General features: G+C 39.3%; 2 protein-coding genes across 3 annotated transcripts in view; one reads left to right on the top strand and one right to left on the bottom strand.

Moving 5' to 3' along the window:
* The window catches only part of LOC138056772 (copine-8-like), a 33,960-nt gene extending 12,095 nt beyond the window's left edge, over window positions 1–21,865 (bottom strand). Inside the window, exons 1-15 of one of the 2 annotated variants that reach the window (XM_068902660.1) lie at window positions 21,602–21,865; window positions 20,805–20,845; window positions 20,155–20,201; window positions 19,954–20,057; window positions 19,405–19,444; window positions 18,359–18,435; window positions 8,857–8,891; window positions 8,708–8,736; window positions 7,417–7,520; window positions 5,442–5,546; window positions 5,269–5,310; window positions 3,982–4,051; window positions 3,826–3,876; window positions 2,833–2,894; window positions 2,160–2,206 (exon numbers count right to left, since the gene is read on the bottom strand). In XM_068902660.1, coding sequence (XP_068758761.1) covers window positions 2,160–2,206; window positions 2,833–2,894; window positions 3,826–3,876; window positions 3,982–4,051; window positions 5,269–5,310; window positions 5,442–5,546; window positions 7,417–7,520; window positions 8,708–8,736; window positions 8,857–8,891; window positions 18,359–18,435; window positions 19,405–19,444; window positions 19,954–20,057; window positions 20,155–20,201; window positions 20,805–20,845; window positions 21,602–21,711 — 964 coding nt within the window. In that variant the 5' untranslated portion in view covers window positions 21,712–21,865. The remainder of the gene's footprint in view (window positions 1–2,159; window positions 2,207–2,832; window positions 2,895–3,825; window positions 3,877–3,981; window positions 4,052–5,268; window positions 5,311–5,441; window positions 5,547–7,416; window positions 7,521–8,707; window positions 8,737–8,856; window positions 8,892–18,358; window positions 18,436–19,404; window positions 19,445–19,953; window positions 20,058–20,154; window positions 20,202–20,804; window positions 20,846–21,601) is intronic. The other variant, XM_068902659.1, reaches the window with a different exon arrangement.
* Window positions 21,866–22,688: 823 nt separating this feature from the next.
* The window catches only part of LOC138056771 (uncharacterized), a 19,467-nt gene continuing 14,655 nt past the window's right edge, over window positions 22,689–27,500 (top strand). The window contains 3 exon segments of the mRNA XM_068902658.1: window positions 22,689–22,801; window positions 23,612–23,691; window positions 23,953–27,500. The exon segment at window positions 23,953–27,500 is cut by the window's right edge and continues 497 nt beyond it. Of these exon segments, the coding sequence (XP_068758759.1) occupies window positions 23,991–27,500 (3,510 nt within the window). The 5' untranslated portion in view covers window positions 22,689–22,801; window positions 23,612–23,691; window positions 23,953–23,990.

The raw sequence follows: 27,500 nt of genomic DNA, 5'->3' as shown, positions 1-27,500 counted from the left end.
ACTGAAACACCAGTAAAAAAGCCTAAAATGATCTATTGCTTAGGAAAAATGGTATAAAACGCCTATTGTAGCTCCTTTATAACACTTTCATTATGACTACCACGTTTCATCATACTTTCACGAACCTGCATTATTAACCAGCTGCCATATAGCTTGACAGCACAATGGGCCTTATTGGCGGCCATACTGGCCATAGACAATAGATTTCGTACCCTGAGCCTCGAGTTGAAATGTTTGGGAACAAGTTTTAATGAGGCAAAACAAAAGTTTTCAATGCCTCGGGACTCCAAATAGCCGCTGTGTGATTAAGGTCTACAGTAGAGTAATGCAGCATGATAACAAATTAATGGTCTTCGTATTTTAATACTGTCCAAGCTTAGACTTTTTCCAGGTTTCTTTAAAACAGTAATCTTTGTATGGTTTATGGTAACATAAACTGATGTTAATTAATAAACCTAAAAATTACATATATGCCCTATGAAGGCACACATATTTACCTATTAGCAACAATCGTATCTCTGTTCTTTTGTCACACAACGTCAACATTTGAATAAGCTTATGTACTAAGAATTTCAGTAAAGGTAGAGGCTAGTTCAAAGTACAAGAAAGAACAACGAACAGTAACTAGATGTCTGATTACACTGTATCCTTCTCCTCTGGCATAGTCCACTGTACCTTAACATGATGTATTTTCTAGACTTTACATGATGTACCGTAAACGTCCATGTATAAGCCGCATCCGTAGATAAGCCACACCCCAAATTTAGAAGCACAGATTGGCTAGATTGCAGAATACCCAGCCCACCAAAAAAGCATTCTCATTAGCATTCTCCTAAAATGTTAGCTTTCATTTTGCAGTTCAGTTAACTACACTTTTCACGAGATTGTGTGAAGAAGAAAGCACTCGTTTAGAAGCTTGCCCTTTAACACTTTTCTTTTCATTCATCGACTTCGGGACTGCGGACCGCATTGATAGCTTTTTTAGTAGGACATTTGGTGGGCCGGGTATTCTGCAATTGCTCCCGCAGATTTTGGACAAAAATGTAATACAATAAAGTTTGAAGTTCCAGTAACGTTCTATTGCTATAAACCAACAAGGACAAACAATCAAGGTTTCACCATAAACTTGAAATTCCTTCGATATTGAAACAAAACGAACGAGTGCTTTAAATAGTAGCCAAGCTTGAAATATAAATAAATATAAATAGATAAATATAAATATGTATCATGTATAAATTCATGCAGAACAGGAGCTTGAAAATGCAGTCAACAAATTTGCCGAGAAGGTGGTCAAGGACAACGAAACACTGTCGGCCTTTTACCTCGCGAGTACTCGCGAATTTTGTGGTATTTTATTGCGCAGAGGAATGGAGATTCCTTGTAGGTTGGTGTTTACTACGGAAGCCTGTTTACTTGTTCGAGTAAAGCGAAAACTAATCGCTTGAAAGAACTCTTGAAGAGTAAGATTCCCCGATAAACACTCGAAGACACAAACGGCTCCTTTAGGAGCCACCACTCATTAAAAAGTCAATGAACAACAGCAGCATGCTCTCAGTTTCTTTTACGTTTCTTTACTGAGATCTTAAGAAGTTGTAAGAATATTAATTACAACAATAGGTTTTTTAAAACTCCAAACACAGATGTATCCATGGATAAGCCGCACCCTTGATTTATGGCTTCAATTTTGTGAAAGAAAGTGAGGCTTATACATGGACGGTTACGGTATTTTCTAGACTTCAAGAAGGTTCCATTCATAATAGCACGTGTTCATCATGCACATGTACTCCTGCTTATGCCATACACTGTCCTTTCCCGATCAGTTCTCTTAGGGCTTCGGTTCATTTACAACAGCGTTTTGTTTTTTCCCTCCCAAACCTATTGTTCCAGTAACAGACTTTCACATGTCAAACACTTTATTGGGTTCTTCATAAAGAAAGCCATGCATGGTAGCCATTTTGAAAGAAATGCTTTCATCATTGTTCACAAACTGCACCAGGTGATCACTGCCTGATTTTAACTAATCAGAGCTACATGTATGTACATTTCTTTAAAATTACCTTGAAAATTTTACTAAGACATCAGATATTCATGTCACTGCACGTGCAGGGAATAAAAACAAAATAAACATCCATTTATTTTTTAAAAGAAAGGCATCTTACCATTCGATGCTGTGAAATCAATAGCAACAGTGAAGTTTATTTGTGTTCTGAAAAAGAAAAATTTTGTTTCCTAAACAAAGATAACCATAACTGATTTAAGTCATCATACTTTTATTAAGCCTGAAGCATAAAAAAAAATTGTATGAATGACAAAGTTCTTGTTTGTTTAGGCATGCCAGACCAATATGTAACACTGACAGAAAAGGTTTCTGTTACAAAAGTTATGGTATTGGTAGAGAAATGCAAAGAAAAGAAAACATGCATCTTCAGGTATGACAATGTATGCAGTAAGTATTAAAGGGGAAAAATAAAAATACTGGGTTTCCAATTACATACATGTAATTTGACCCTCATTACATATATATTGCATCAGCAGTTATGCTTTCAACAAATTGAACATGCATACTGTATTATGAAGTGGTTTTTGGAGTGGAGTAGCCATGTGTTTGTTAAGAGTCATTTCCAGCTACAGGGCTTTGAAGCTGAAGTAACTTTCTAAATGAACGTGCAGTTAAAAAATGAAAGTACCGGTATGTGTAAATAGCAAATAATTGGGATAAAACAAACCACGAGTCAGTAAATATTCTAGTTACAGTAAAATACCCCAGTCTTTACTGAACTCAAGTGCACCAAACTCTTGTACGTGTAAAATCAAAATTTGGGCAGTACTCACCCCCCTCGAATGAAATCTAAGAAAGAAGGCTGTTGCTCCACCTTGCAATTCATCAGAGAAATCTAACAAGCAACAGAGTAATATAAATGGTATACATGGTGACTGCATAACTTTCAAGAAAGAATTCTCGTTACTTTATTCAACTGCTCTCATTCAGTAGCCTCAGGGTCTGAAATTGCGCCTTCCTGGTTGCCAATACGACTAAAAATTGACTATTGGTGACCAGAATTTCACAACTGGTCACCAGTGGGTGACTTACTATTACGTTCAGAGCCATTTGCCAACAGGTGTCTTACTTTTTATCCTGCCGATGTTTTTGAACTAAAAATGAATCAAAGGAGTTTTCCCACTGACTACGTCCATAACTTTGCCAGCCGCCACGTTTTTTTTTTTTTTGCAGTTTCTCATAAAATACGTATTGCGGGCGAAAAAACGACTCAATTAAGTGATTCAAGGGACTGGTGCGAGGAATGTAGCACAGTAACAACATGGCAGCTTGTGTGCGACAGAACGTGAATGGTGTTTCCGTGGCTGAAATTTTCAACAAACTAAGGGGCAGATGGATTTCTCTATTACATTCGAGGTCGGATACTCTCCAAAATGTCCGATTTCAAAAGCGAAACATAATGCTTGACACATACACAAGACAGTGCAGTTGTTGCTTTCTGGTATCCATAAAAAAGCTCAAAACGTGAATTGCCAACCTCAATTTGCCATCTGGCGACTGAGAATTTTTTCCATATAAAAAAAGTTAGTTAATTTCGGACCCTGAGCCTGTAAGCAGGATTTCCAGTTTTTCCTTGTGTGTTGTTACATGAGCACAGGAAAAAATTAAGCTCTTCGTGAACAAGAACCGACAGAGCAAGAAATCTGTGGGAATCCACCCCTTGCAGCATGAGTCATGAGTTAGATAAATGTTTTTACAATGCCAAAAAAAAGAATCAAATCCAGGAAGCAAAAAATATCATTAAATTTCTAGTGGTTCTTTCTTACCGTGCCAGAGTTCTTGTAGCCTTTCTTCTTTGTTTTCTTTGGATTTATCACCTGTAAGTCATTGGTAAAAGTGACAAACTGTTAATACAGAGCTCTGCTTGTGAGATGGACTGCCTTGGATTGCATGTTGTCAACTTTTATCAACAGAGGACGTACCTCAAATGTCAAACCAGGAGTAGATTTCAATTCATTGATAGTTGTTGAGAAAATACCAATCAGGTCATGCCTGAAAAAGGTCGAAAATCAAAAGCAAAAATATTAAGGGGATACTTATCACATTAAATTAGCTCATTAACATATTATATTGTATGTACTTTTAGAGGGACTAAAAATAGTCTTATCCAGGTGATAGATGGCTTTTCTTAGGGCACTTTCCTTTTGTCAGAACTGGCCCACCAGACCCATCAGTTTGCAAAGAAAATGCAACAATTTGAAGGAACAATTGCATGATAATCCCTCAAATTCTTCTGGGGAGGAGTGTATATCAGTCTCAAAGAGTGTTAATTTCAAGGCGTTGTAGAGTTAGTCCTTCTAAATGCCTCGCCTGGCCAGTCACTTCTGTCAAATGGACAGCGCCCTTAGTGCCCAATTAGACAACAACTGTGGACCTGAAAGAATGTAAGTTAACCCATTCACTCCCCATTGACGAGTAAAATCGTCTGGCGTTAGACAGAGCAAAATCTGTTAAGTCTTATTCCAAGCAGTCAATGGGTTAAGTATTAAACTTGGTCAAGGCTACCACTATTTATTGGCCCTTTTGTAACGTTTAACCCTTTGACAACCAAACTGGCCAGACGATCTTACTCGTCAATGGGGAACCCCCGGGAGTCAGTGGGTTAATCACTCACTGAAAAACAGTCAATGGGTTAATGCCAGGATTCTAAAAATGTGACCACCTTTTACCAACCCATTGACTCCTGGGAGTGAGAATTAAAAAAATCTGCTCAGTCTCTGTCTTATACCAGACGATTTTACTCATCAACTTGGGGCATCCTGGGATTTCTGGGGGGTCAATGGGTAAAAAAACTATGCGCCCTTCATTAATTAACGCATAGACTCCTTTCTAAAACCACACGATTTTACTCATCAACTGGGGGCCTAGTACGGCGCCGAAGAATCAATGGGTTAAAGTAGAAATGTTTGGACTTTACAGGCAAAAGGAAATTATAATTATCAAGAGCAAAATAGGTGACAACAGACTCATCCACATGGGTGAGGTTTTGGGGTGAGGAAAACGGAGCAACCATGCAGATATATAGGAGGGGCCCTTGGCACTTAAACCTTGTAAAGAGAGAGCCAAAATGCCCATAATTTTATTACAAGGCCACTGAAAGATCAATGAAGTACTTGCTTACCAACTAACTTCTGCAATGTACTTTAATTTCAAACACATTAATGATTCCACTGCTGTTTAATTTGTTTTATTTAATTTTATTTCCTCACCCTCCATCTCTATCCCAGTCATAACATTCCACTTTGATAGACCTGAAAAAAAAAGACATAATTCATTGTTGACACCACCAATTTACATGGCAATCAGGGTTAACATTTTTCAAAAAAGCAGCTTGTGAAGAGAGTCAAAGGGAAAATTTGCAAAATAAATTTCTTACAGTTACCTGTCATAATCACCATTACAAAGTGCTCTTGCAGGGATAGTAAATGGCTTCCATGTTGGATTCAGAGTTTTCTTGATGACTTCCGTTCTGTGACAAGCTGTAAAACTAGAAACAAACCAAGAGATCAGTTGTTTTTACTACATTAGCATTCCAGGGAACCTTTAAACCACAAGAAACAAAGTTTACAATGAAATTTGGTAACATTTTTTCATAGAAAGCAGTGTCTGATCTAGAGCACGCCATTGCGGGATTACCGTGTTTCGAGAGAAAGTGTTCCGGCCCCAAACATTCGTCTCCCGCCTAACCAGAAACTAATTAATATTTTCCTTTCTTTCCCAAGTTTTTTAGAAACAGTTAATTCTCTTTTGTTTTTTAGAACTGACAGTATAAGAAAGTTTCACGAGAGTTTATTACACAAGATACAAATAAAGGAAATTGTTCTGGCAGCCTAGATGCAGATTCCTGAGAACTAGTAGAATGATCCTCATGGCAGGGGGGGGGGGGTCCATGTTTTAAATGCATATAATAAATGCATGTGCTTCATTCCGATTCCCTTACGAAAGGTACATTGTCGATCGCTTGATCACCGCTGCCCTCCTTTTCCTTGATTGTTATATTGAAGCGGAGAAGAATGTTATCATTATTTGGTCAAGAAAGCAATACAAATAGACCACTTTCATAAATGGCGACCAACTTTACATTCTTTTGTATTTCTCAAAAAAGAAACGATCGTTTTCAATTTACAAAACATGTTTCGACATACTCATGTCATCTTCAGTTGCAAATGAGCTTTTCAACGGTTGTACATTTGAATTTATGTTAAGGTATGTTGCAAAATTACATGTCAGAACTTGCGTACAATTTAACTATGAAGTGTGAAATGCGCAGAAAACAAAAATAGCGCACATAGCAATAAAATAAAAGACAAAAGAACAACGTAATTAAAAAGAAAGAGACAAATCTAAATGCCTCAACTGCTGATTAAGGATGGGATTTTCCCACTTAATGTGCAATGCCTCTTTGATCTTAATTTGGAATTTTGAGGCGGCAGAATCTAAGATCGTGAAACATTCTGTGTTACAAGAGTCATGACAGGCCCTAGATGACTGCAGGTGTCTGTAAACATGCGAAGACTTGTCCGACAAGAGATGCTCACGAGCACGCGTACGTAGGTGGCGAGTGGTCTCGCCAATGTAGCTGGCATTACAGCCAGCACACGAGAATTTATAAACGACACGCGAACGTAGACCTTGCGGTACTGAATCTTTCACGCTGAACATGTTTCTAAGTTTAAATGTACTAAAGACCAACTTAATATCTAAATCAGCTTTGCAATAGTGTTTGAGTAGTTGTCTTAACTTGGTCTGGGCGATTTCAGAAAACCGGCCAACATAAGGGAGTTTATAGAAGTGCGTAGAAGTTTTCCCGGAGTTGGATGAGGCGTCCCGCCTAATTTGACCTACTGCCCTCGTTTTAAAACAAATATTCTTTTGAAATTTGCTCGTTGTAGCGAGGTTTGTAGGGCTTATTAGCATTAAAAAAAAGAATAATTTATTTGGCCGTTATTATGAAAGAGGTCTATAAAGAACAAAGACAGCAAAGCAACAACACCCGTGATGACAATGAAGATAAATTGAAAGTGCATATTATACAAGGGAAAATATGGTACCAACCAGGTCTTCTTTAGTATGAGAAGAGGTTCCTTTTAATAATAATAATAATGATAATAATAATAATTATCATTGTCAGAAAAAACAAAATTCTGGTCATTTATCTTTTTTTTTCTGCAACCCTAGAAATTTCTGACAAAATATAGAACTGTAAGTTACCAATATAAGTATTTCAACAACAACAATATAATGTACTTTCTAGACTGATCCTGGTGTCAATGTTGAGCCTAACCTTGCCAACTATTTGTTACCTAAATAAATAAATCTTAATCGTAAATAAGTAAATTGCAATTTATCTTACCAACCTGTTATCTTCATTGCATCTGTAAAATACTAGAAAAGGGTCCGATTTTCCGAAAAAGTCTTTCTTGTCAAGCTTTTCACCCATAAGCTGTAGTGTCAGCACATCCTGTGAACAAGCATAGCAAGAAAATTCAAGGTTATAAAGTGAAAGGCCCAAACCCTAAAAATTAGTTACAGTCAAGCTAGGTCACGCATGATCAGTGCTTTTGAAATTTGAACCAAGTATTAAAATCTGCATGCCAGTTTTGAACTTTGCTCTCAAGATTCTGAATTACTGTGGATATTTTACAGGTACAAAGATAGACACCATCACGCTGATAAACAGTAGAAAGTGGAGGGGGGATGGGAGAGGAAAAAATCAATAAAACACTCTCCACAAAAAATAATTAATGCTCCTTCTTCCCACCACACTGATAAATAAGCTCTACAACCCAAACCACGAGGAATCTGACACATGAACATGCCCAGACTTTTTAATAGTTTCACCATTCCTAGTAAACGAGACAAGTCGCTCCATATTATCTCTTTCTTTTTTTTTTGATTTGAAATAAATTATATTTGGCGTCAATTTCTAAACAAGTACGTGACCTCTTTCCATATACACGTAACAACGTCGCAAACAGTTGCAAAAACTTTGCGTTGGCTCGATCGCAAGCACTGTAACTTTTTGCGTTTGTGTTTGCGATCCTGTTTTCCAAATGCGTGATTGCTTTGCGTAACTTGATCTCGTGACATCGTAAGAAAAGTGCCCAAAAATAAAAGCAGAATTAGTTTTTGCATTATGGTTAACTTCTTCTTAGCTTGGAGTTGTTGCGAAGAAGAAGGCAGAGAGGAAGTGTCAAGAGACGTCACCGATTCTGGGTCCGATACATATTTGAGGAGCAGCAAGGGGCTACAGCATAGCCAGTATCAAATTATAAATGTAGGAACTGGCTCTTTGTGATTAAGAAGTTTACTAAAGGTATATTTGGCGGGGTATTCCCTTAAGATATCCATTAAATTCACACTGTTTTGAGGAGTATCCTCATTGCCACAATCGTATTCGGACGCCATTTTCATTACTTATACTTGCCTCTAATTTGTCAAAACGTATCACATGCAAAAAAATATCGTTGATTGATTGCAAACAATCAGAAACAGTTTACAATTGTGTTGCTATATCGTTGTTTCCTCGCTTTTGCATTGTTACTCGTCTCCAACAAGACGTAACGATAGAAGTTTTTCTATCTCTCGCGTCTTGTATTTAATACAACACACGTAATTGAACTGATCGTTGAAAATAGCACACTATACCTTGCAATCACTGAGTTCTTCAGCTGTCACTGCAATCATTGGAGAAAAACACTTAATCCAATAATTAAATTAATGCCATAAACATGCAATGTTATTAAAATAATATTGCTGAAGAAATAAAACCCATTGACTGCTTCACAAAACCTTACCAATTAATGTTCCAGGTTTTGCCACTTTGGGGTTTCTAAAAAAAATAATAAAAGAACTTAAAGACAATGGTGATAGTTATATGACAGATAACAAGGATCACTTTCCATGTAATCATTACAATTATCACTGTCGTCATCCCCAATCATTATTGAAATCTCCTTATGGTCACAAATACTCCACCATACTGTACATGTAACTTAAAAATGAAAGAGAAAAATGATCCTTGCACTTATCTGTAAGATTTAAGCAATGGTCTCTTTATAGACACCTGAAAAATTCAAGCACCTCAAATGGGATTTGAATCCAAGACCTATGCAATGCCGGTGCTATGGTCTACCAACTGAGCTGTACTGCTATATGAAGCCACACAGTTGGGAGCAGGTCACTTTGTTAGACTCATGTTTTCCTGTGAAGGGACGTGTTGAAAGATATGTATATATTTTGAAGTGCGGGCTATAGCCAAAAGACAGATCATTACACTTGTCTGGGCAATTTAGGCAACTGTCTCTTTTAGCCAAGTTAAAAATTCAGGTGGCTCCAACAGAATTCAAATCCCACCCTTCAAATATATTGATTTCTTTCATACATGTAACTTTATAATATTACAGTATAATTTTATGCAAAACGCTGCTCTACAGGAACAAGGATGTGAACTTAAAGGGAACTGCTCAAAAGGTGAAGCAAACACCAGACAGAAAATCTTGACATTAACCTTGCATACTTGTGGGAAAACAACATTAACATTATTCTACTAAACTACAACACTGTAATCTAGACAAAATGAAAAGGTAACAGAAAATGACAAGATAAACCTTAAATACTTGAAAGGAACAACATAACAAGGCTGCTGCCTGCGAAAATTTTCCAGGAGCCCTTCAGGCTTCCTTCAGTAAAAATTAGTTCAGATAATAGTTAAGAGTTTTACAACGAGGATCAGAGGTGCACAGTCAGATAGTCATGGATGATGAATATCGGTAATTATCAGACCATTTCTTGATTTGAAAAATAGTAGCAAGTCTGAAATCTCTCTGCAGTGTTCCAAGGGCAGTAAGTTCAGCTTAATTACATGTAGTCTCTCAGTATAGGGCATGTCTTGAGGATAGCTCAAAATGAACTTAGTTGCCCTACGCTGGACATCTTCTAACAGTTTTCGATGTTTAACTGTGTAAGGTGACCACAGGTTACTGCCATATTCCAGTTTAGGTCCCACAAGGGCACAGTACAGAAGTTTTCTGATGGTGGTCTGAGACAGGTCCCAACAAATTCTTTTGATAAGGCCAAGGGTGTTGTTGTCAATTGCCAATACTGTAGTTCCAGTTGTCAGCTCCAGTGGGTGACTTCTTCTTGTAGATGTGAAGAACCTTACATTAAGTCGGGTTGAACTCCATAGCCTAGTCCTACCTCCAGTTGTTGAGGGAGTCTATGGGCATCCGGCATGCCCATGGCTCGATATAAAATGAAGTTGTCACAAAGAGAGCAATGTGTAGAGTTAGAACAGATGTAATCAGGCATGTCAATTATGTAAGAAACGAACAGGAGAGGACCAAGGATTGACCCTTGTGGCACGCCTGACCTGATGTCACTGGCAACCGATCAGAGAAAGACCCTTCACGGACAACTATTTGTTGCCTGCCAGTAAGATAACTGCGGAACCATGAAAGCAGTGTGTCCTTGAGGCCATAATGTTCAAGCTTCGATAGAAGCAAGTTGGGAGATACCTGGTCAAAGGCCTTGAATAAGTCAAGATAGATTGCATTGACCTATTTACCACTAGCAACAGTGTCTAATATGCCGTGATAAACCTCCAAGAGTTGTGTTATGTTATGTAGATGCATGGTCATGAACCATGACACAATGGTGTCTGTCAGATAAATAGCTAGCAAGCCAGGCCAGGAGTTCGATATTTTGTAGACTGCTTTGGTCACGCAAGAGAGAGAGAGAGAGAGAGATAGAGGGACTGCACAATCTTCTGTAAGCGACGTGTTCAGAACTTCAGAATCTGCTAATCTAATTAGTGAAAGTGATGACAGATGGTTCCGCCTCTTTTATTGCTAATGTAAATAAACACTAAACAGCATCGGAACATTTTTCCTCATGTCAAATTCAATCAACTACACATGTATTCAGAAAAGAAACCACAGAAAAACTACTGTATTTAATTACTGGGTTGCCAAACCCAGTCGGAAAATGGGTAGATTTCCGTTTTAGTATTTTTTTCCGTGTCGGTAAAAGTCTTGCCTGTCACTCCCCTGCTAAGTGATGTCTTTGTGCATAGAGTCTTCTGTGCGTATTTTGTTAGGTTTGAGGGGGCTGGGGTAATGCGCAGCTTGCTCTGCACAATTAACCTGTAATGGCGTCGGAAGTCATTGTAACGCGAATGGCGTTTTAGTACATCTTTAAAGAAAATATACCCATATGGAACTCAAGAATGGAACGTCAAGACAGGCGGTGAAACATAAAGATCTGGAATCTTAAAAGCGACGAGTAATGGACTTCGACAGCGTGAATCTTTCGCCCGTCGAGCCGAAATCAAAATGAGCTGTACTTTTAATATTTTGCCAAGGTGGTGTTACGTACAACACTGAAACCAAATGGAAATTTCTCTGGTATCTTACGGGTGCAACAAAGACAGAGAAGGAATCGAACACCACAAGTAGATCTGTGATCTCTGTTGTGTCTCACAGTGTTTACTGAAGTCGCATCTATTTAAAGTTTGCCCGTTTGTCTGGCAAGTAACATTCATTTTGTACTCAACTCTGCAAAGGTTAAAAAAAACTGGAAATGTGACAGTGAAAAATTATTTGAATGAAAGCTTGTTGTCTCTTTTGTGCTTTATTATGTACGGTCAAGGTTCTTTCGAAAAGGGTTTGATGTGAACTGTCAGAAATTTAGTTAATTGCATATGCTTTGTGATTGTGTGTTTCGCTTGCACGCACGCAACTAAAATAGGAAGGGTTTCTTGCCTCTTATAGCAAATATGTTGCTTGTTTCGATAAATGTTTCGCTGGAAAATATTTCTGTGAAATTTCCAGCTTTTGTAAATTTATCATGTTGTGTAATTTTCGAGCTTAGTAAATTTGCATACATGTGTTGAAATGTGATACGGGGAGAATTTTTGTGGTAGCGCATAAGTCACGAAAATAAACAGGTCTGTTGGAAGCGTGCTTGAGTTTCAACAAAATGACCCTCAAAGTCGGCAAAAGATTGTGACGCTGATGAATAATAAAGTAGCCGCTATTACCATAAACGATGGAATTACCTGGTGATAAATAACCTTGTCTTGGAGAGTAAATTTTTGATTTTCCAGAAACGATGATCAACCTCTGAGAGTTGGGCAATTGTGATCTTTGTGTTGAATTCGCACATTTCTTGTCAAAATTTATAACAATTGAAAGAAAAAGAAAACTAACAAAAACAAAAACCCGGTATCTAAGGCCCTGTTTACATGGAGGGAGGGTAACCCTGCTGGAAGGGTTACCCTTCTAGGAGGGTTACCCTCCTCTATTGTTGTTCCCGGTTCGTTTACATGCGAGGTAGGGTTACCCCAGGAGGAGGGTAACCCTACCTGCTTGCTAGGGTTACCCTTCTAGGAGGTCATGATTTTGTTTATTGAAGCCATGTAAACGCTCGAGGTAGGGTTACCCTCCTAGGAGGGTCAAGTTTAGGGTGATCAGATTACATGTCTTCGCGTGGTTATAGACCTGGGGAACTATTTCGTCGAACAATGCTGGCAAGAGTGACTAATCCAAGCCGGAATGATAGAGGCAGAGATAGCCCCGGAGATAACCCTACACATGTAAACGGGGGCTATCTATTGACCCTTCTAGAAGGGTAACCCTTCTAGGAGGGTTACCCTCCCTCCATGTAAACAGGGCCTAAGCATCATTTAACACAGATGCTTCACTGTTTCGCGAGTAAACATGCCACGGTAACTTGATCGCTGCGCCCGCTGAATTCGATGTGCAATTTACTCGGTGCAGCGAAAAGTACAATTACAACAACACAACTAAAATCTCCCAAAATGTTTTTCGCTGATGGTAACTTTTTATATTCGTGGTTCAAAATTAATGTTGTTTTCATGTCGTAAATAGGCCACTTGCACTAAGAGGTCACGTGACCAATGCTTCCCTTAAACAGTGAGTTGTAATCTTGCTGTTGCCAAAAATTGACAGAACACATAAAAATTATCTTACACGCGAAATTTGAGAGGAAACGCATTTAAGTGAGATATTTTATGGTACTTTGATTTTTCAACAAAGTAGCATGATTTGTCTTGGCCGCCATGTTGGAGGGCATACTCTTGCCCTCCAACATGGCGGCCAAAACTACTTTTGCTTATATCTTGTTAAATGTTTAATAGTTGAGTTCAGGTGTGCCATAAACGTTACCACATCATCTTTTCAACATTTTCCTTGAAGTTCAAGTGCAAAATTTGTGTCAGAAAGCGGTAATTCATAATTTTACAAAAATCAAGTTTTGGTCACGTGACCAGTTACGGACTTTCTCATTTTAAGCAAATGGTGCGGGTTTGAAAAACCAAATCACTATTATTTTGTTTAAGAGATGACCCACTAATAGTGTTTCGAAGGCAAAATCATGTAACTTTCATCTTCTTAAAAACGATGTCGCATGACCTCTTAGTGCAAGTGGCCTATTTTGTTACCGATGGCAAAATATTTTATTCTCGATCGACCGTCCTGAAACTTCCTTCTGCTCTTCTTAAAAACTGTGTATCCATATTTATTTACTTTTACATCAATAATTGTTTTGCATAAAGCAAGCTAACAAAATCTGTATCTTGCTTGGTTCGCATTTGATAGCATTAAAATATAATTTTCGGTCCTATGCTTCTGTTACTGTGTGATATATTTCTTAGGTCGCCCATCCAGTTACTAACCCTGCCGGATAGGGATAAAGTTCGCCTTTCAAGTTTTGTTTACAAAGCTGTGAGATGCTGTCAGTGCACGCTTACACTTGTGATAGAAAGAAGTTGCATGATCAACAAGTCAGCCCAGAAGCCAATGTTTCTCGATTCCCTTTTATTTTCTTCAATCTCTCTGGGTTCAGTACTTTGCTAGTAACCACATGTCTTCTCAAGGGGCTATTTATCTAAGACTTCTACCATGGCGCTACAATGATAGACAATACCAAAACAATATCGTGTACTGTTAGACATACATATTACGCAAAGACAACTGTCAATATGTCATCCCAGAAGACAATGTTTTTCACTTCCCATTTATTTTCTTCAATCTTTCTGGGTTCAGTACTTTACTAGTAACCACATGTCTTCTCAGGCTATTTACCCAAGACTTCTACCATGGCACTACAGTGATAGGCAAAACCAAAACAATATCGTGCACTGTTAGAGCTACATATTACGCAAGGACAACTTGAATCTCCTGGAAGAAAACACACAGCTCCGTTGACATTATGGAATAAATCGCTGTGTTACTTCACTACCACACGTAAGCAATGCGTGTCAATTTTTTTAAAGAGGACAGGAATTTCTTCTTTCTGACAAATGATTAATTAATAGGCCGGTAGCCAGGTTTTTAACCTCAGAAAAGGATCTGTTTCGTCGTACGAACGTGTGAGGACTTGTGAGCCATAGGGACTTTGCTGGTATGACTTCTGGGTGAGCCCTTAAATGGTCTTTAATGACCCCCCAACTTGAAAAAAATTGCCTGGAACGCTGCACGTACCACAGGCAACCCAGTGTACCCTCACGGAGGGTCTAGTTTCCTTTAATTTTGTATTGGAGTGTTTTGACAAGTTTCGACGGTGTGGTGTTTGTCTACAACTATGAGGGACAAATTCTTGTTTGGAATGGACAACTTATCTATCATTAAATCAGTGAAGAATCAGTGTCTGAAGACAGAGCTTGTTCTGCAGAAAAGATGACTCCATACTTGTTTGATATGGAAGCCATCGATCGGAGAAAGTTGCAATGAAACGGTCAGCCATTTGCCTTGCGAGTTCTCCTGAATAGCGTGATATTTTCTTGCATGTAGTGGAGAAATGAGGTGATCGGTCGTAAATGACATTGTAAGCAGCTGTGCGAAGGAATGGAGCTTCCATGCCAGTTAGAGTAACTGCGCAAACAAAATGCAAATGAAACGCTTGAAAGAACAACTTGCGAGCAAGATTCGGGTTTAGAACCTGAAGATGCAAACAAAAGGCTCCTTTTGGAGCCACCACTTCTAACCACTGAAAGCAGTGATCAACAATATGTCTAATGTTTAGTTACTGAAAGTTTTCAGGTCAATTTGTGACCCCTACAAGCAAGTTTACTCCCTCTGAAAGCAATGGTCTCGTGTATAAGCCGCAGCTGCGATTTTTGCCCCAAAACTTCCAGCTTATACACAAGTCTTTACGGTAAGTCTCTTGAGAGCTGATGGGATGAATATGGTTAAGGTTCTAGGTTTCCCTTGTTGTGTAACTTTCCGCAAGTTAACGGAATGTTGAATGTTGAGGCAAATGGCCAACCAGTAGGGTTGCGTGCAATGACCACCAGACATACGGAATAATGCGTCAACAACAACAAAGAGCAATACATCATGTGTCAGTTTTCCATATTTGGGAATCACATTGCGACCCAGTCTCTGTGCGCTACCAGGAGGTAACGCAATGAAAGCCCTTAGCAATATTGAACGGGCATGACTATTTCGGGGTTATGGGGTGGATGTAGGGGGTTAAGGTTACAATAGCTGAAACAACCCAAATCTTTACAAAAATACTAACCTTAGGCCTAAACAGTATCTAAAGCATAGTGATTAGGACTAAGGTTAGCATTTTTGTAAAGGTTTGGCGATAGAGCATTTTCAGTATGTGCTCCTAAGCTATGGAATGAACTGCCTTTTCAGTTGCGCATGTCGTCAAATTTACAAGCATTTAAATCAGGACTGAAGATGATTCTTTTTAAAATGGCCTATCTTCAGATGCCCATTTGCTTTATTATCTTGCATAGTTTTATTTAGTTTCTTTTGTTTTCTATTTTTTGTAGTGTAAGATGTAATTTAAAAATATTTTTAAATTATATATAATTATAGAAATTAGAATAGTAAAATGAAATTGTAAAAATTGTTTTAGAGTTAGTATAAGGTTTAAAATTGTAAAGCGCTATGAATAATAAGTATTGATAGCGCTATACAAATGAATTATATTATTACTATTATTATTATCATTATTGGGTTGTTTCAGATATTAGGGAGCTTAAGCAACGACAACGGCGATGGCAATGAGAACGTCAGGAATTTGCATATTTAGTGGGTAAAAACAAGCGGTTTTCACTTTTGTCCATTTCTTTGCCGTCGTCAGCAAAACAACGACGTGCAATAGCCAAGTTTTTGGTTTTATGAAGAACGTCAGCACTTGAGGATAAATTTTCATTTTCTCTCCTAAAATGGAGTGGCGTTCCGACTGGTGTCACCTTTGAGGAAATACCACATCCTTGTCATATTAAAAACGTTGAAATAGTCACGAAGCCATTAAAATAACGCAAATTTATATTTTGAGATGACGTTCTCACTGCCGTCGCCGTTGTCGTTGCTTAAGCTCCCTAATATACCCTTCACCCCCAACCTCCCACCCCCGAAATAGTCATGCCGTATTGAACATGTTTACAAGGTAACCCATTTGCTCCCTAGTCAGCCGCAACTGGCAATACTTAGTATTTTGCTCTGTCTTAACGCCCGACGATTTTACAAGTTTGTCAATGGGGAACCCCTGGGAGTCGATGGGTTAAAAAGTGGTTTATTTGTGGAATTTGCTTAGCTGGCCTTCTCTCCAACCATATCGCTTTTTTCATTGTTTAACAACAGCTAGATTCACTCCGAGACTATGTCCCCGTTAACCCTTTCTCCCCTAAGAGTGACACTTATAGATTTTACTCTATCTAACGCCAGACGATTTTACTCGTCAATGGGGAGCCCCTCAGGGGTGAAAGGGTTAACAACAGCTAGATTCACTCCGAGACTATGTCCCCGTTAATCTCCAGCTGGGGTCAAATTTACAAGCAAGTGAGGATGAATCAACTTGTGATAAGTTACGTGCCTGTTCAGGCGACTTGTTCAGAAATTTGGTCGCCCACACTCACAAATAAGGTGCCTCAGGCAACCGGGCGACCGTTAGGAAGCAGCCTTGCATAATATGTTACACTAGCTACTAAACTAACATCATTCCCCATGGACAACGAAACTGACAAAGATATTCTTGAACAAAAAAGGGCAACATAATTAAGACATCATCATCATCTTTGTTGAGGAAATAACATTTTTAAGGACGGTGCCTACCGTAAACGTCCGTGTATAAGCCGCATCCGTAGATAAGCCGCACCCCGAATTTAGAAGTGCAGATTTTGAAAAAAAATGTAGTACAATAAAGTTTGAAATTCCAGTAATGTTCTATTGCTATAAACCAACAAGGACAAGCAATGAAGGTTTCACCATAAAGTTGAAATACGAATGAGTGCTTAGTAGCCAAGCTTTAAATGTGGGAAGGAGTCTGGGCCAGGGCCTGGGTATCATGATGAAGATGTTTGGAAACTCGCAATAGGCGAAAAAATTCATGCAGAACGGGAGCTTGATAATGCAGTCGACAAATTTGCAGAGAAGGTGGTCAAGGACAACGAAACAGTCGGCCATTTACCTCGCGAGTACTCGCGAATTTTGTGATATTTTATCGCACGTGGCGGAAAGATATGCGTGGAAGTGACTGGCCAAAGACGTCACTGCAAACAGCTGTGTGGAGGAATGGAGATTCCTTTTAGGTTGGTGTTTACTTGTTCGAGTAAAGCGAAAATTAATCGCTTGAAAGAACTCTTGGCGAGCACGATTCGCCTATAAATACTCGAAGACACAAACGGCTCCTTTAGGAGCCACCACTCATTAAAAAGTCAATGAACAACAGCAACATGCTCTCAGTTTCTTTTATGTTTCGTTACTGAGATCTTAAGAAGTTGTATGAATATTAATTAGGTTTTTTAAAACTCCAAACACAGATGTATCCATGGATAAGCCGCACCCTTGATTTATGGCTTCAATTTTGTGAAAAAAAGTGCGGCTTATACATGGACATTTACGGTACTATTGTTATTGCACAAACGTTCTGCACATCTTGAGATACTCGGATTTCCTATCGGTGATGCTTACTAATACAGGGATATTTTTGCGCGGTTTAAAACTTTCCGGGGAAAGTAGATCTTAGTAAGTACTCTTGGCATCCAAAAGAAAATGGGGGGTAACCATGCATTCTTGAGAGATAATTAAGTTTCAATTTGAGAAAGAACGCCATACATTGCTTTGTATTACATAAAGCTTTTTACAAATATTATTCACGAATTATCTTTGAAAAATGTGTGGTTACCCCCAATTTTCTTTTTGGATTTCAATAACACTTGTTAAGATCTACATTTCCTGCATAATTACACACCAGCGCAAAAATATTGTTAATTAATAGACACCGTCCTTAAATGCACACACTCAAGAGAAAAACACTCACACTAGAGGTTTTTGAAGTCTTCCACCAAATTCTCCAACAACTGACCCCAATGTACATTCCACTGCTCCTTGGAAATCCTGCCAAAAATCAGTCAAGTTATAAAAAAGGCAAAAAAAAAATTCCTCAAGGTACAGAAAATCACTAAAACACCATACATACATATGAAACAAAAACTTTTAATTTTTTAAGGTACATAATAATTTGCTTGTTTTTTTGTAAAAGTTATACAGGACCAAATGTAAGGTGGCCATATACACTTGTTTCTACAAAAATTAAAGTGAAGATTAATTTCTTTTAAAGTACAGTACAAACAGAAATTTCAGGAATCCATAGGCCATTCTGGAATTGCGCAGGGAACTGGGGCGACGTTCAAATTTGAACCAATTGATAAATTGACACCACCACATGAAAGATAACATTGAGATTGGCCATCTGCCCAAGTTTGATGCTTTTAGGTCGAACAGACACCAAGTTACGGACCTTAAAACATACCGGTAGTTAAAACTCCACTCTCTGAGGCTGCATCCCCCAAAACCATACAAACTCTTAAAACATTTTATCACATTTGGAATAACTGGAAAATCCTGTCATGGCCGTACTATTTGGAAACAGTTGAGGTGAAATTCACTTTGTTTGCATATTTTTATGAATATTACAAAAATCGTAAGAAATTTTAAGAGTTTATTTGGTTTGGCGGACGCAGCCTAAAACTTAGAGACATTTGTATGGATTTCTAACTGTTATTTAAAATCCATAATTTGGTCTCTCTTCACCCTAAAAGCATCAAACTTGGACAGATGGCCAATCTCAATGTTATCTTTGAAACTTGCCCCAGTTCCGTGCGCAATTCCGGAATGGCCAATAGTCCCTCTTGTTACAAATTACGAGATTTTTGTTATATAATCAGTTGTAATTAGGCATGCATGAGTCGTTATTTAGGAGTTGTGATTTATATTATTGACTATACTTGCTAGGATACATGTATAACACCCCTCCATCAACCACTTTACTTACAAGCTTTTTGTGAAATAAATCAATGCACTTACTTGATTTGATAACTTAGGAGTTGGTTTATCTATATCATACCTGAAAAAGGAAAAACTCATCAAAGCACTGCCCATCCAAAATCTCTCATTTTCATAAACATCATCTATCGACACTGTCATTACTTGAAACAAAATTACAAAAACAAAAATTGCAAGTATGCAGTAATAATATAAGGAGATCCCAGGTTCAAGACACGCTCTGAACACTCATTCAATTTGACCCTGGTAATCCCTGGTTCAACTTCCCAGCTGCACTTGTAAATGGCCAACTGGTTTGCCTCCAGCCAATTGGGATTCTTAACAGTTGTTGTTGTTGTTGTTCTGTTCTGTTCTGTTGTTTCGTTGTGTTTCATTGGCCCTGAAAAGCCCCTACGGGGAGCGGTGAATTAATCATGTATTGTATTCATTATTATTGTTGTTCATATTTCACACTACTAGTTGCATCGGCTGTCACATATCTTTGGGTCATCAAGCTATTTCCTACTATTTTTATTATCATCATCATCATCATAGTTAACTGACATCATCATCATAGCTGAAGAGACTCACACTTCAAATCTCAGTTTCTGCATTTCTTCAAAGAAATAGTGAATGATGAAGGTCTTGACAAAATCTGGATTCAGGTTGTTCTTGATGCATTCTGTTCTTCCAAACTAAAGAAAGAACATCACCAAGCCTTTGTTTTTCTCCAACATTCCTTCATTGCAAATATATCAAATCAACTGGAATATATTAACCAAGAATATCAACCTCTCTCCACTCTTTGCTACCCATTGCTTGAGTGTACATGACTACCACTATGAAAAAAAAAAAAAAAAAAAACAGAAAAAAGAAAGTAATGAACAACAGAAAGACAAGGAGTGGCACATTGGTGAGAGAAAATCGCCTTTCACCCCTGAGGCCCGGATTTGATTCCCAGACTGGGTGTCAGATGTGGGTTGAGTTTGTTGGTTCTCTTCTGTGCTCCAACAGGTTTTTTCTCCAGGTGAGTACTCTGGTTTTCCCACCTCCTCAAAACCCAATCCGTGCCACTTCTGCTGGAGAGAACAGGACAGCCCACAACATCAGACACTTCATCCCCTACTCTTCTCAAATAGTGTGTGGATTCTTTGAGGTCCCACAGGGAACTTATGAACACAGAAGGTATTTGTGAGACTAAAGTCTAACCATTTGCAGATGCAATTACAATGGCAGCACTTTCTCCTCAGTTATTTTAAGATCCCAAGTGTTGATCCGGCTGGGGTTCAAACCCGCGACCTCCTGCATGACAGCCTAATGCTCAATGAAACAGACATTCTGCTACAAATGAAAATTTGCTGTAACCACGCATCTGTGTCTAAATATATAATTTATAGCTTTACTGTGGTTTTAATTTTATTGCAACCCCACTGGCACCTTACTTGGATCTGATTTGGAGAGAAAATCCATATTTGCCAAGTTCCTAAAAAATTAAATAATAAAACCATTTTTTTACTTTTGCATGTGCAAGGTAAATCTAAGCATCAAGTCTTTCATTTGTTTGTTACGAAAAATCAAATAAGCTGAACGAGTCACAATAAAAACAGATGTTATTTTTACGCAAATAAGTGGAAAGGTTAAAATTATGCAATTTCTAGTCAATAACATTTGAATATACAAATGCGAAATGGCCAAAGTTACCATAAAACAAAATTGAGGAAACAGGGTTTTCTTAGTATTTTAGGCCAGGAGCCAGGTGTTCAAAAAGCGTGATAACTTTTTCCAGCGTCGACAAGTCACTATCCAGACTATAAAATATACTCCACATGAATCTGCACATATACATTCACTGTCAGCCAAGGGTTTCGTACACACTTTTGTTTCGCTTGTGTATATTCACACTTATGTATACAAACACTGAAATCTTTGCACTGGCTGAAACTGTCGGATAGAGACTTATCCACCGGATAAAGTTTTCCCGCCTTTGGACAACAGGCCAAATCCAACAAACAAAGTTAAGTTACAATTAATTACGTTCCAATTTTTTTTGGCACTGTTGGTATTGCTTATTGATAAACTCTAGAGATATCTGTAAAAAAAAGAATCGTTTTCGCGCGTGAGCTATTCCTTATCCGGATACAATTGGCAACATTCATGCATGACAGCCAGCGAAGTTTCCTTTCTGTGAAGCAATTTCATTTTTTGAAACCTTTGCTATCATTTAATAATAGTTACTCACCTGCAAGAAACATGGAGTTCCACTTGTGTAGCTGGCAAAGCATTTCTAAAGAAGTTGGCCTCTTCAGCAGAAGCGACATCGTGATAAGCTGGAGGCGCAGAAGACGCCATTTTGGAAGAACAGGTCCGCGGTGTCGATATCGAGTAACAAGAACTTGAGTGGCGTGACCAAATGCGCGCGCAAACGAGGAAATTGTTGAGTTCCCGCTGCGCGCAATCGAGGAAACAGTCTGCTAAGGAAGCAAAATGTTTCTGGACAAACGGGGAAACATTTGCTTCTGCAACAACGTTTCGGCAACATTATTTGGCAAGATTTCCGCACTGGTCCCTACTCATTATGCATACGCTCCTTTGTTTCAAGAAAACAATAGCGATAACAATAGACGTCCTTTGGGAGTGTGGTGCTTTGTTCTTTATTCTTAGAAGTGCTTTGTCTGGGGGCAGTTTCTCGAACGTCCCGATAACTTTTCAGGCCCGTAAAGCCATTTGTGAAACTGCCAACCTCTTGTTTTGGAAAGCTGATCTTTTACCTTGTTTAACAAAAAGAAAAATGACTGTGAAGTTTGAAGACTTAAATCCTTTCTGTTCTTGAGATACAAAGGGAATTGTGACACCCGAGAATGGCCCGTAAAGTTTCGGGACGTTCGAGAAACGGGCCACTGGTTCGACTGACAACCATATTTGGTAAAACACGGGACCAAAACAGAAAATGCCTAAAAAATCAACGGATATACTGTCTTTAACAAATTTTAACCCAACAAACAGTATGAGAACATAATAACACAAAATCTGTAGCATGGATTTTTTTTTTCAAATATTATTTCTCAAAAACATTATGACGCCATAAGGCCTTCCTTTGATACACTTTTCAAACTGTCAGTTCTAATTTTTGTCCTAATAGAAATTCCAAGCTACAGTTTACGCAAAATAATGGGACGGTTCCCATCTGGTGAAGAAACCCCCTCTTCCTTTACGCTTGGTAGAGGACTGGGACTAGTGTGACATTACCATTTAAAAGTCACTATGCTACCTTTTCGTAGAATATATTTTCCGCTTTCTCGGAATCGCAGGAAGTTGTGGATGTTTATATTCATAAAAAGTCGAAGTATAATCAATTGAGTTTTTCAGTTTGTACTTACAATCGTGTGATCCAAATGTCAATAGGTTTTGAGGTAGGGTAACTATCGAACAGATTTTTCAGGTACTTTAATTTGCACTTTTGTATCGTACAAAATTGGCCTTTTTTATATTAGACTCATAATCCGTCCAGACGAATTTGGCAAACATGTTTTCTGACTTCGTTAAAAACGGGCACAAGACGCATAATGCGTCTGGACAAACTATCCAGTTTAGTGCGTCTTCGAAAAAAATTGGATATAGTTCGTCCAGACGCATAATGCTTCTTTTGCCCGTCTTTATACTAGGCGACTTTACGACACGCAGAAAAAATGTTTGCTCAAGTTCGTCCCAGACGAATTATGCGTCTGAAGTATAACTGAAACGGCCAACGTTATCAAGAAGGAAGTACTTTTCAACTTCACAAAGTTTGCAACACTTTCGTTTACTAACTTCACATTCCATTGTGTCTCTGCAGAATGTAATACTGCACGCTCGATTCGCGAATAATGCTATGGGAATGCTATGTAGTACTCTGCCAGCAGTCAGCAGAGCCTGGAGAGGCTCTGTTCTCAGGGTGGCTATGACCTCAATCACTATTATGAAACATAAACCCTATCATTGAAGTATTGAGCGACGGGCAAATTTGGGGTTGCAACAAGTGCAAAATTTTGGCAATTAAAGAATACCCTGTGTGTGTGTGTGTAGTTTGTGTAGTTCCTGTTAGGGAATTCACCCCAGAAGTAAATCGAATTTTGTCGGTTCGAAACGGAAGTGAAACGAATGTCGAAAGAGACGAAGGGAAAGACAAGGAGAACATGAGCCGTGAACCCCGGGCCGTGAACTCCAATGTAAAGGACTACAGGCCTAAACTTTAATTTGCATTTGCATTAAGGAAACGTGGGAGCATGACTGAACAACACTCTGGAACTACAATGGAAGAAGATTGTATAAGACTGCTTGAATTCGCCTGAGGTGAGCGTTAAGGAAAACAAAAAACAACAGCTTCCTTTTTTGTAGCTGTCAAAAAGTTATCATTTTGACCACTGATGATCACGGCTTGTTTCAAACACTATAAATGACAGGTCCTACTTCAAAACCAACGAATCAGATCTACAACGTACACTTTCCTATTCAATAACGTTTTCGTAATTTGATGTACTATTGAATGCTCCGGCTCGGGCTAACACTGGCTAAGAGACAAGATGACTTAAAGCTTTGATTTCTTCGTTCCAGACCTTCAATTCGTGCTTTCTACCAAATTTGAAAATACGATGGCTTACAGTTCCCATCGCCTGACTCTTCACTGCACTAAATGCAAAACCCAATTGGCAACTTCTGATATGATAATCTTGGCTACAGTTCCTCCTTCACAGACACACGTATCCATACGGAAAGACAAAGAAGACGAAGCATATGAGAGAATTAGGAAGATCCCTAACTCCAGCCCCAAGAAAGTTGCGTTTTGCCCATACAGGATTCTCTGCAAACAGTGCAATGATCACGTGGGTTCGATCAGCATCGTCGAAGAAAACTCGTTGATTTGTTTCAAGATTGAAAACGTGCATTTTAAACGGGGATACGAAGAAATCAAAGGGAAAAAGCTAAAACACATAAAAGATAAGTTAACACAGTATGGACTTGAAGTTGTTAATGTCTCACAGCTTAGAAACGAGTTTCCACAAGGAGCGAACACTGCAAGAAAATCTCTACAACCACTTATCTACAGCGACACACACTTTACGGACCATGAAATTTTGTCCTTGACGAAAGATCCCCCACGACAATATCAACGAGAGCTCTTCTTACAAGCCTTGCAGAGAAATACGTTGGTATACCTTCCCACGGGTTCAGGTAAGACCTTGATCGCAGCGATGGTACTAAGTTGTATGAAGAAACTTAATCCAGACAAACTGATGGTGTTACTCGTGGACCGAATCCCGCTGGTTTACCAACAGAGCGACTACATCAGGTACCAAGTACCGGATTTGAGAGTGGAGATACTGGCTGGAGACATAGGGCGTTTCCCGGGGGATAAGTCCCGCTGGATAGCAACCGTCCAGGCGCTGAGTGAAAACAAGATTGACTTGTTGGTGATGACAAGTCAGATCCTATTAAATCTGATGGCTGACGATTGTCCCGTACTGCGCATGTCTGATATATCTGTGATGGTCTTCGATGAGGCGCATCACTGCTTGGGTAATCACAGCTACAACCAGATCATGAGAGATTTCTACAAAAAAACTAGTGACAGGTATAAGCCCCTCGTGTTGGCGCTGACTGCATCTCCCGCTGGCACAGATAAACTTGACACCACAATAACTAACCTTGAGACTTTGCTTTCCAACCTGTGCGCATGCGCACGTATGCCAGTGCAGTCCAGGGACTTGGAATTGTACTGGAATCGACCTGAAACGTCGTACCACGTGGTTCCCTTGAACACAAAGCAAATACAACTGCAATCAGATATCGAGTTGTACCTCGATTCCTTGACAAGGATGATCGAGGACGAAGCGGGAAACAGAGGGGCGTTGGATGCATCACGACCTCGGGTGCTGTCTCAATTTTACCGCGGAGCGCTGCGAAAATTAATTGAACGTTGTCATGGTGACAAGAATAGAGTCAGAGGCTTAGCGTTGGCTGAACATGCCATGCACATGCTCAGTGTCGTTGAGTTAAACAACATTTTAGGCAACGACTATGCTGTAGAATGCATCGAAGAATGTATCAGACAACTGCAAACTGCAACCTCTCCAATGGAAAAACTAAAAAAAGCGCTTATCGGTTCTTCCGAGCCACTGAAGGCTCTAGAGTCATCCATCAGAGAACTCAGGCAAGTCCCAAATGCTTTCACTGCAAGTGACAGGTATCAACACTTAGTAGCGGAGCTTCATACATTTGTCAGGCAAGTGGAAAGAGACGGAAGTTCGCGAAGTATTATCTTCGTCAAAATGCGCAAGACTGCTTACAAACTTTGTGAGCGCCTAAGACAAGAAAAGAACATTTGTGAACGACTCAACCCAGCCTTCCTGGTTGGCCATGGGCAGGGCAGTGATGGAATGGATTGGAGAGGAGAGCAGGAGGAAATCCTTAAGAAATTCAGATCAGGCCAAGTCAAACTTATTGTGAGCACGAGTGTGTTGGAGGAGGGACTGGACGTACCAGCTTGTAACCAGATAATCCGGTTTGACAGCGCACTTACTTTGCGCGCGCTTGTTCAGGGTCGCGGGCGAGCCTCTCGGCGTCCCGATAGCAGTTTTGTTGTCATATGCAGCGACACTACGGAACAACTGAGCGCATATGATGCTATCAGGAAAGAAGAGAACATGGAAGAGGCCATGCGCTTACAGCAAAGGAACGTCAACAATTGGGTTTCATCCCAAGCAGTGTCTTTTGGTTGTCAGGTGAAAAAACCTGATCTCAGCTCAGCTCCAATTGAGGAAATTGCAAAATGCATGGAAACCCGGCGGCCGGAAGCTGAAGATCATGACATAAATAACGATTACAGCGAGGAGACACTGACGATCAACGAGAGAGGAGAAAGTTTGGCGTCTGGAGGACCGAGGAAAAGAAGGAAAAACTACGTTCCAAGTGTTAGCATCGCAGTTCACAACGTCGTCTTTGGAACAAAAAGTAAAGAAGTTGGCCTTTTGACTGAATATTTCGAGAAGCACTTTGAAGTTAAGTCTTTAAAAATCGAAAGTGGTGAGGTGACCGAGACAAAGAATGGCACTTCGGAGAGAGCACTTACATCTAGAGTTGTACGCATTCAGTTGGAACCATCTGAGCACGGAAAGTTTAACAGCAAAGACAAATTCTTCGGCTACGTTGCAGAGTCTTGGTGTTCTCGGCAAAGGGCATTGTTATCCCAGACAGACAAACTATGGCTTCGTTGTGACGACAAATCACAGAAACGAAAGTCTTTCAAGCCAGTGCTGGTGATTAAACCAGAAGCAATGACCCTAGGATACTTTGTGAACGAAGCGCGATTCTGCCTCCATTGGCCAGTTGTCAATTCCAAACTTGAAAATATCAGAATTTCTTTCGAGCATGATCTCCGAACAATGTTGATCTGCTTCACGGTGCCAAACCCAAGAAGTAAATTTACGGCAGACCTGTACAAAGTTCAAATTCGCTACAGTGAGATTCGAGAATACATCTTGGTTGATAGACCAAGATCATCTGAGACATATGACTTGTATCTGACATTGAGGCACCCTCCTCGCATGTTCAAAGCTAAGAGTTTTGTGAAAAAAGACCAAGATGTCGATGATGAGAATAACGACTTTGAAGATTGGTACTTTGACGAAGACGAGTACGATTCTGACTTAGATCGTGGTTACACCGACGAGTTTAAGAGTGAATCCGAAGAAAGCGACGCTTCTGAAGATGCAGATAAAAACGAAGAGGAAAATCGGGAGAAGTCCGACAATGAAACTCTTCTTACAAGTTCGGACATCGCAAGTATTGATGACGTCGTCAACTGGGAGCGAGTTATTGAAATAGAGGACAGCGGAGAATCGTTTGGTTCATGTTGCACCTTCAATTTCACTTTCAAGGCTGGTGAATGGAATGAATTTAAGGTTATTCTTGTGTTTATTGCCAAATACGACAAGTAAGTCTTTTATGTATCGATGTGCAAATCGAGTGATAGGTTACCAGAGGTTTCCATACCTCGAGAACTTCCTTTCGAGGTCAAATACGCCACACAATGTGTCCTACATTCTTATCCTTTCATCAGAGGAAGAATTACCTCCAAGTTCAACAGATTACTTAGCAGCAAG

The sequence above is a fragment of the Montipora capricornis genome, chromosome 7 (assembly GCF_036669925.1).
Source record: "Montipora capricornis isolate CH-2021 chromosome 7, ASM3666992v2, whole genome shotgun sequence".
Classification (NCBI taxonomy): Eukaryota; Metazoa; Cnidaria; class Anthozoa; order Scleractinia; family Acroporidae; genus Montipora; species Montipora capricornis.
The sequence above is the reverse complement of the archived record's forward strand: the minus strand, read 5'-3'. Positions and strand labels throughout refer to the sequence as shown.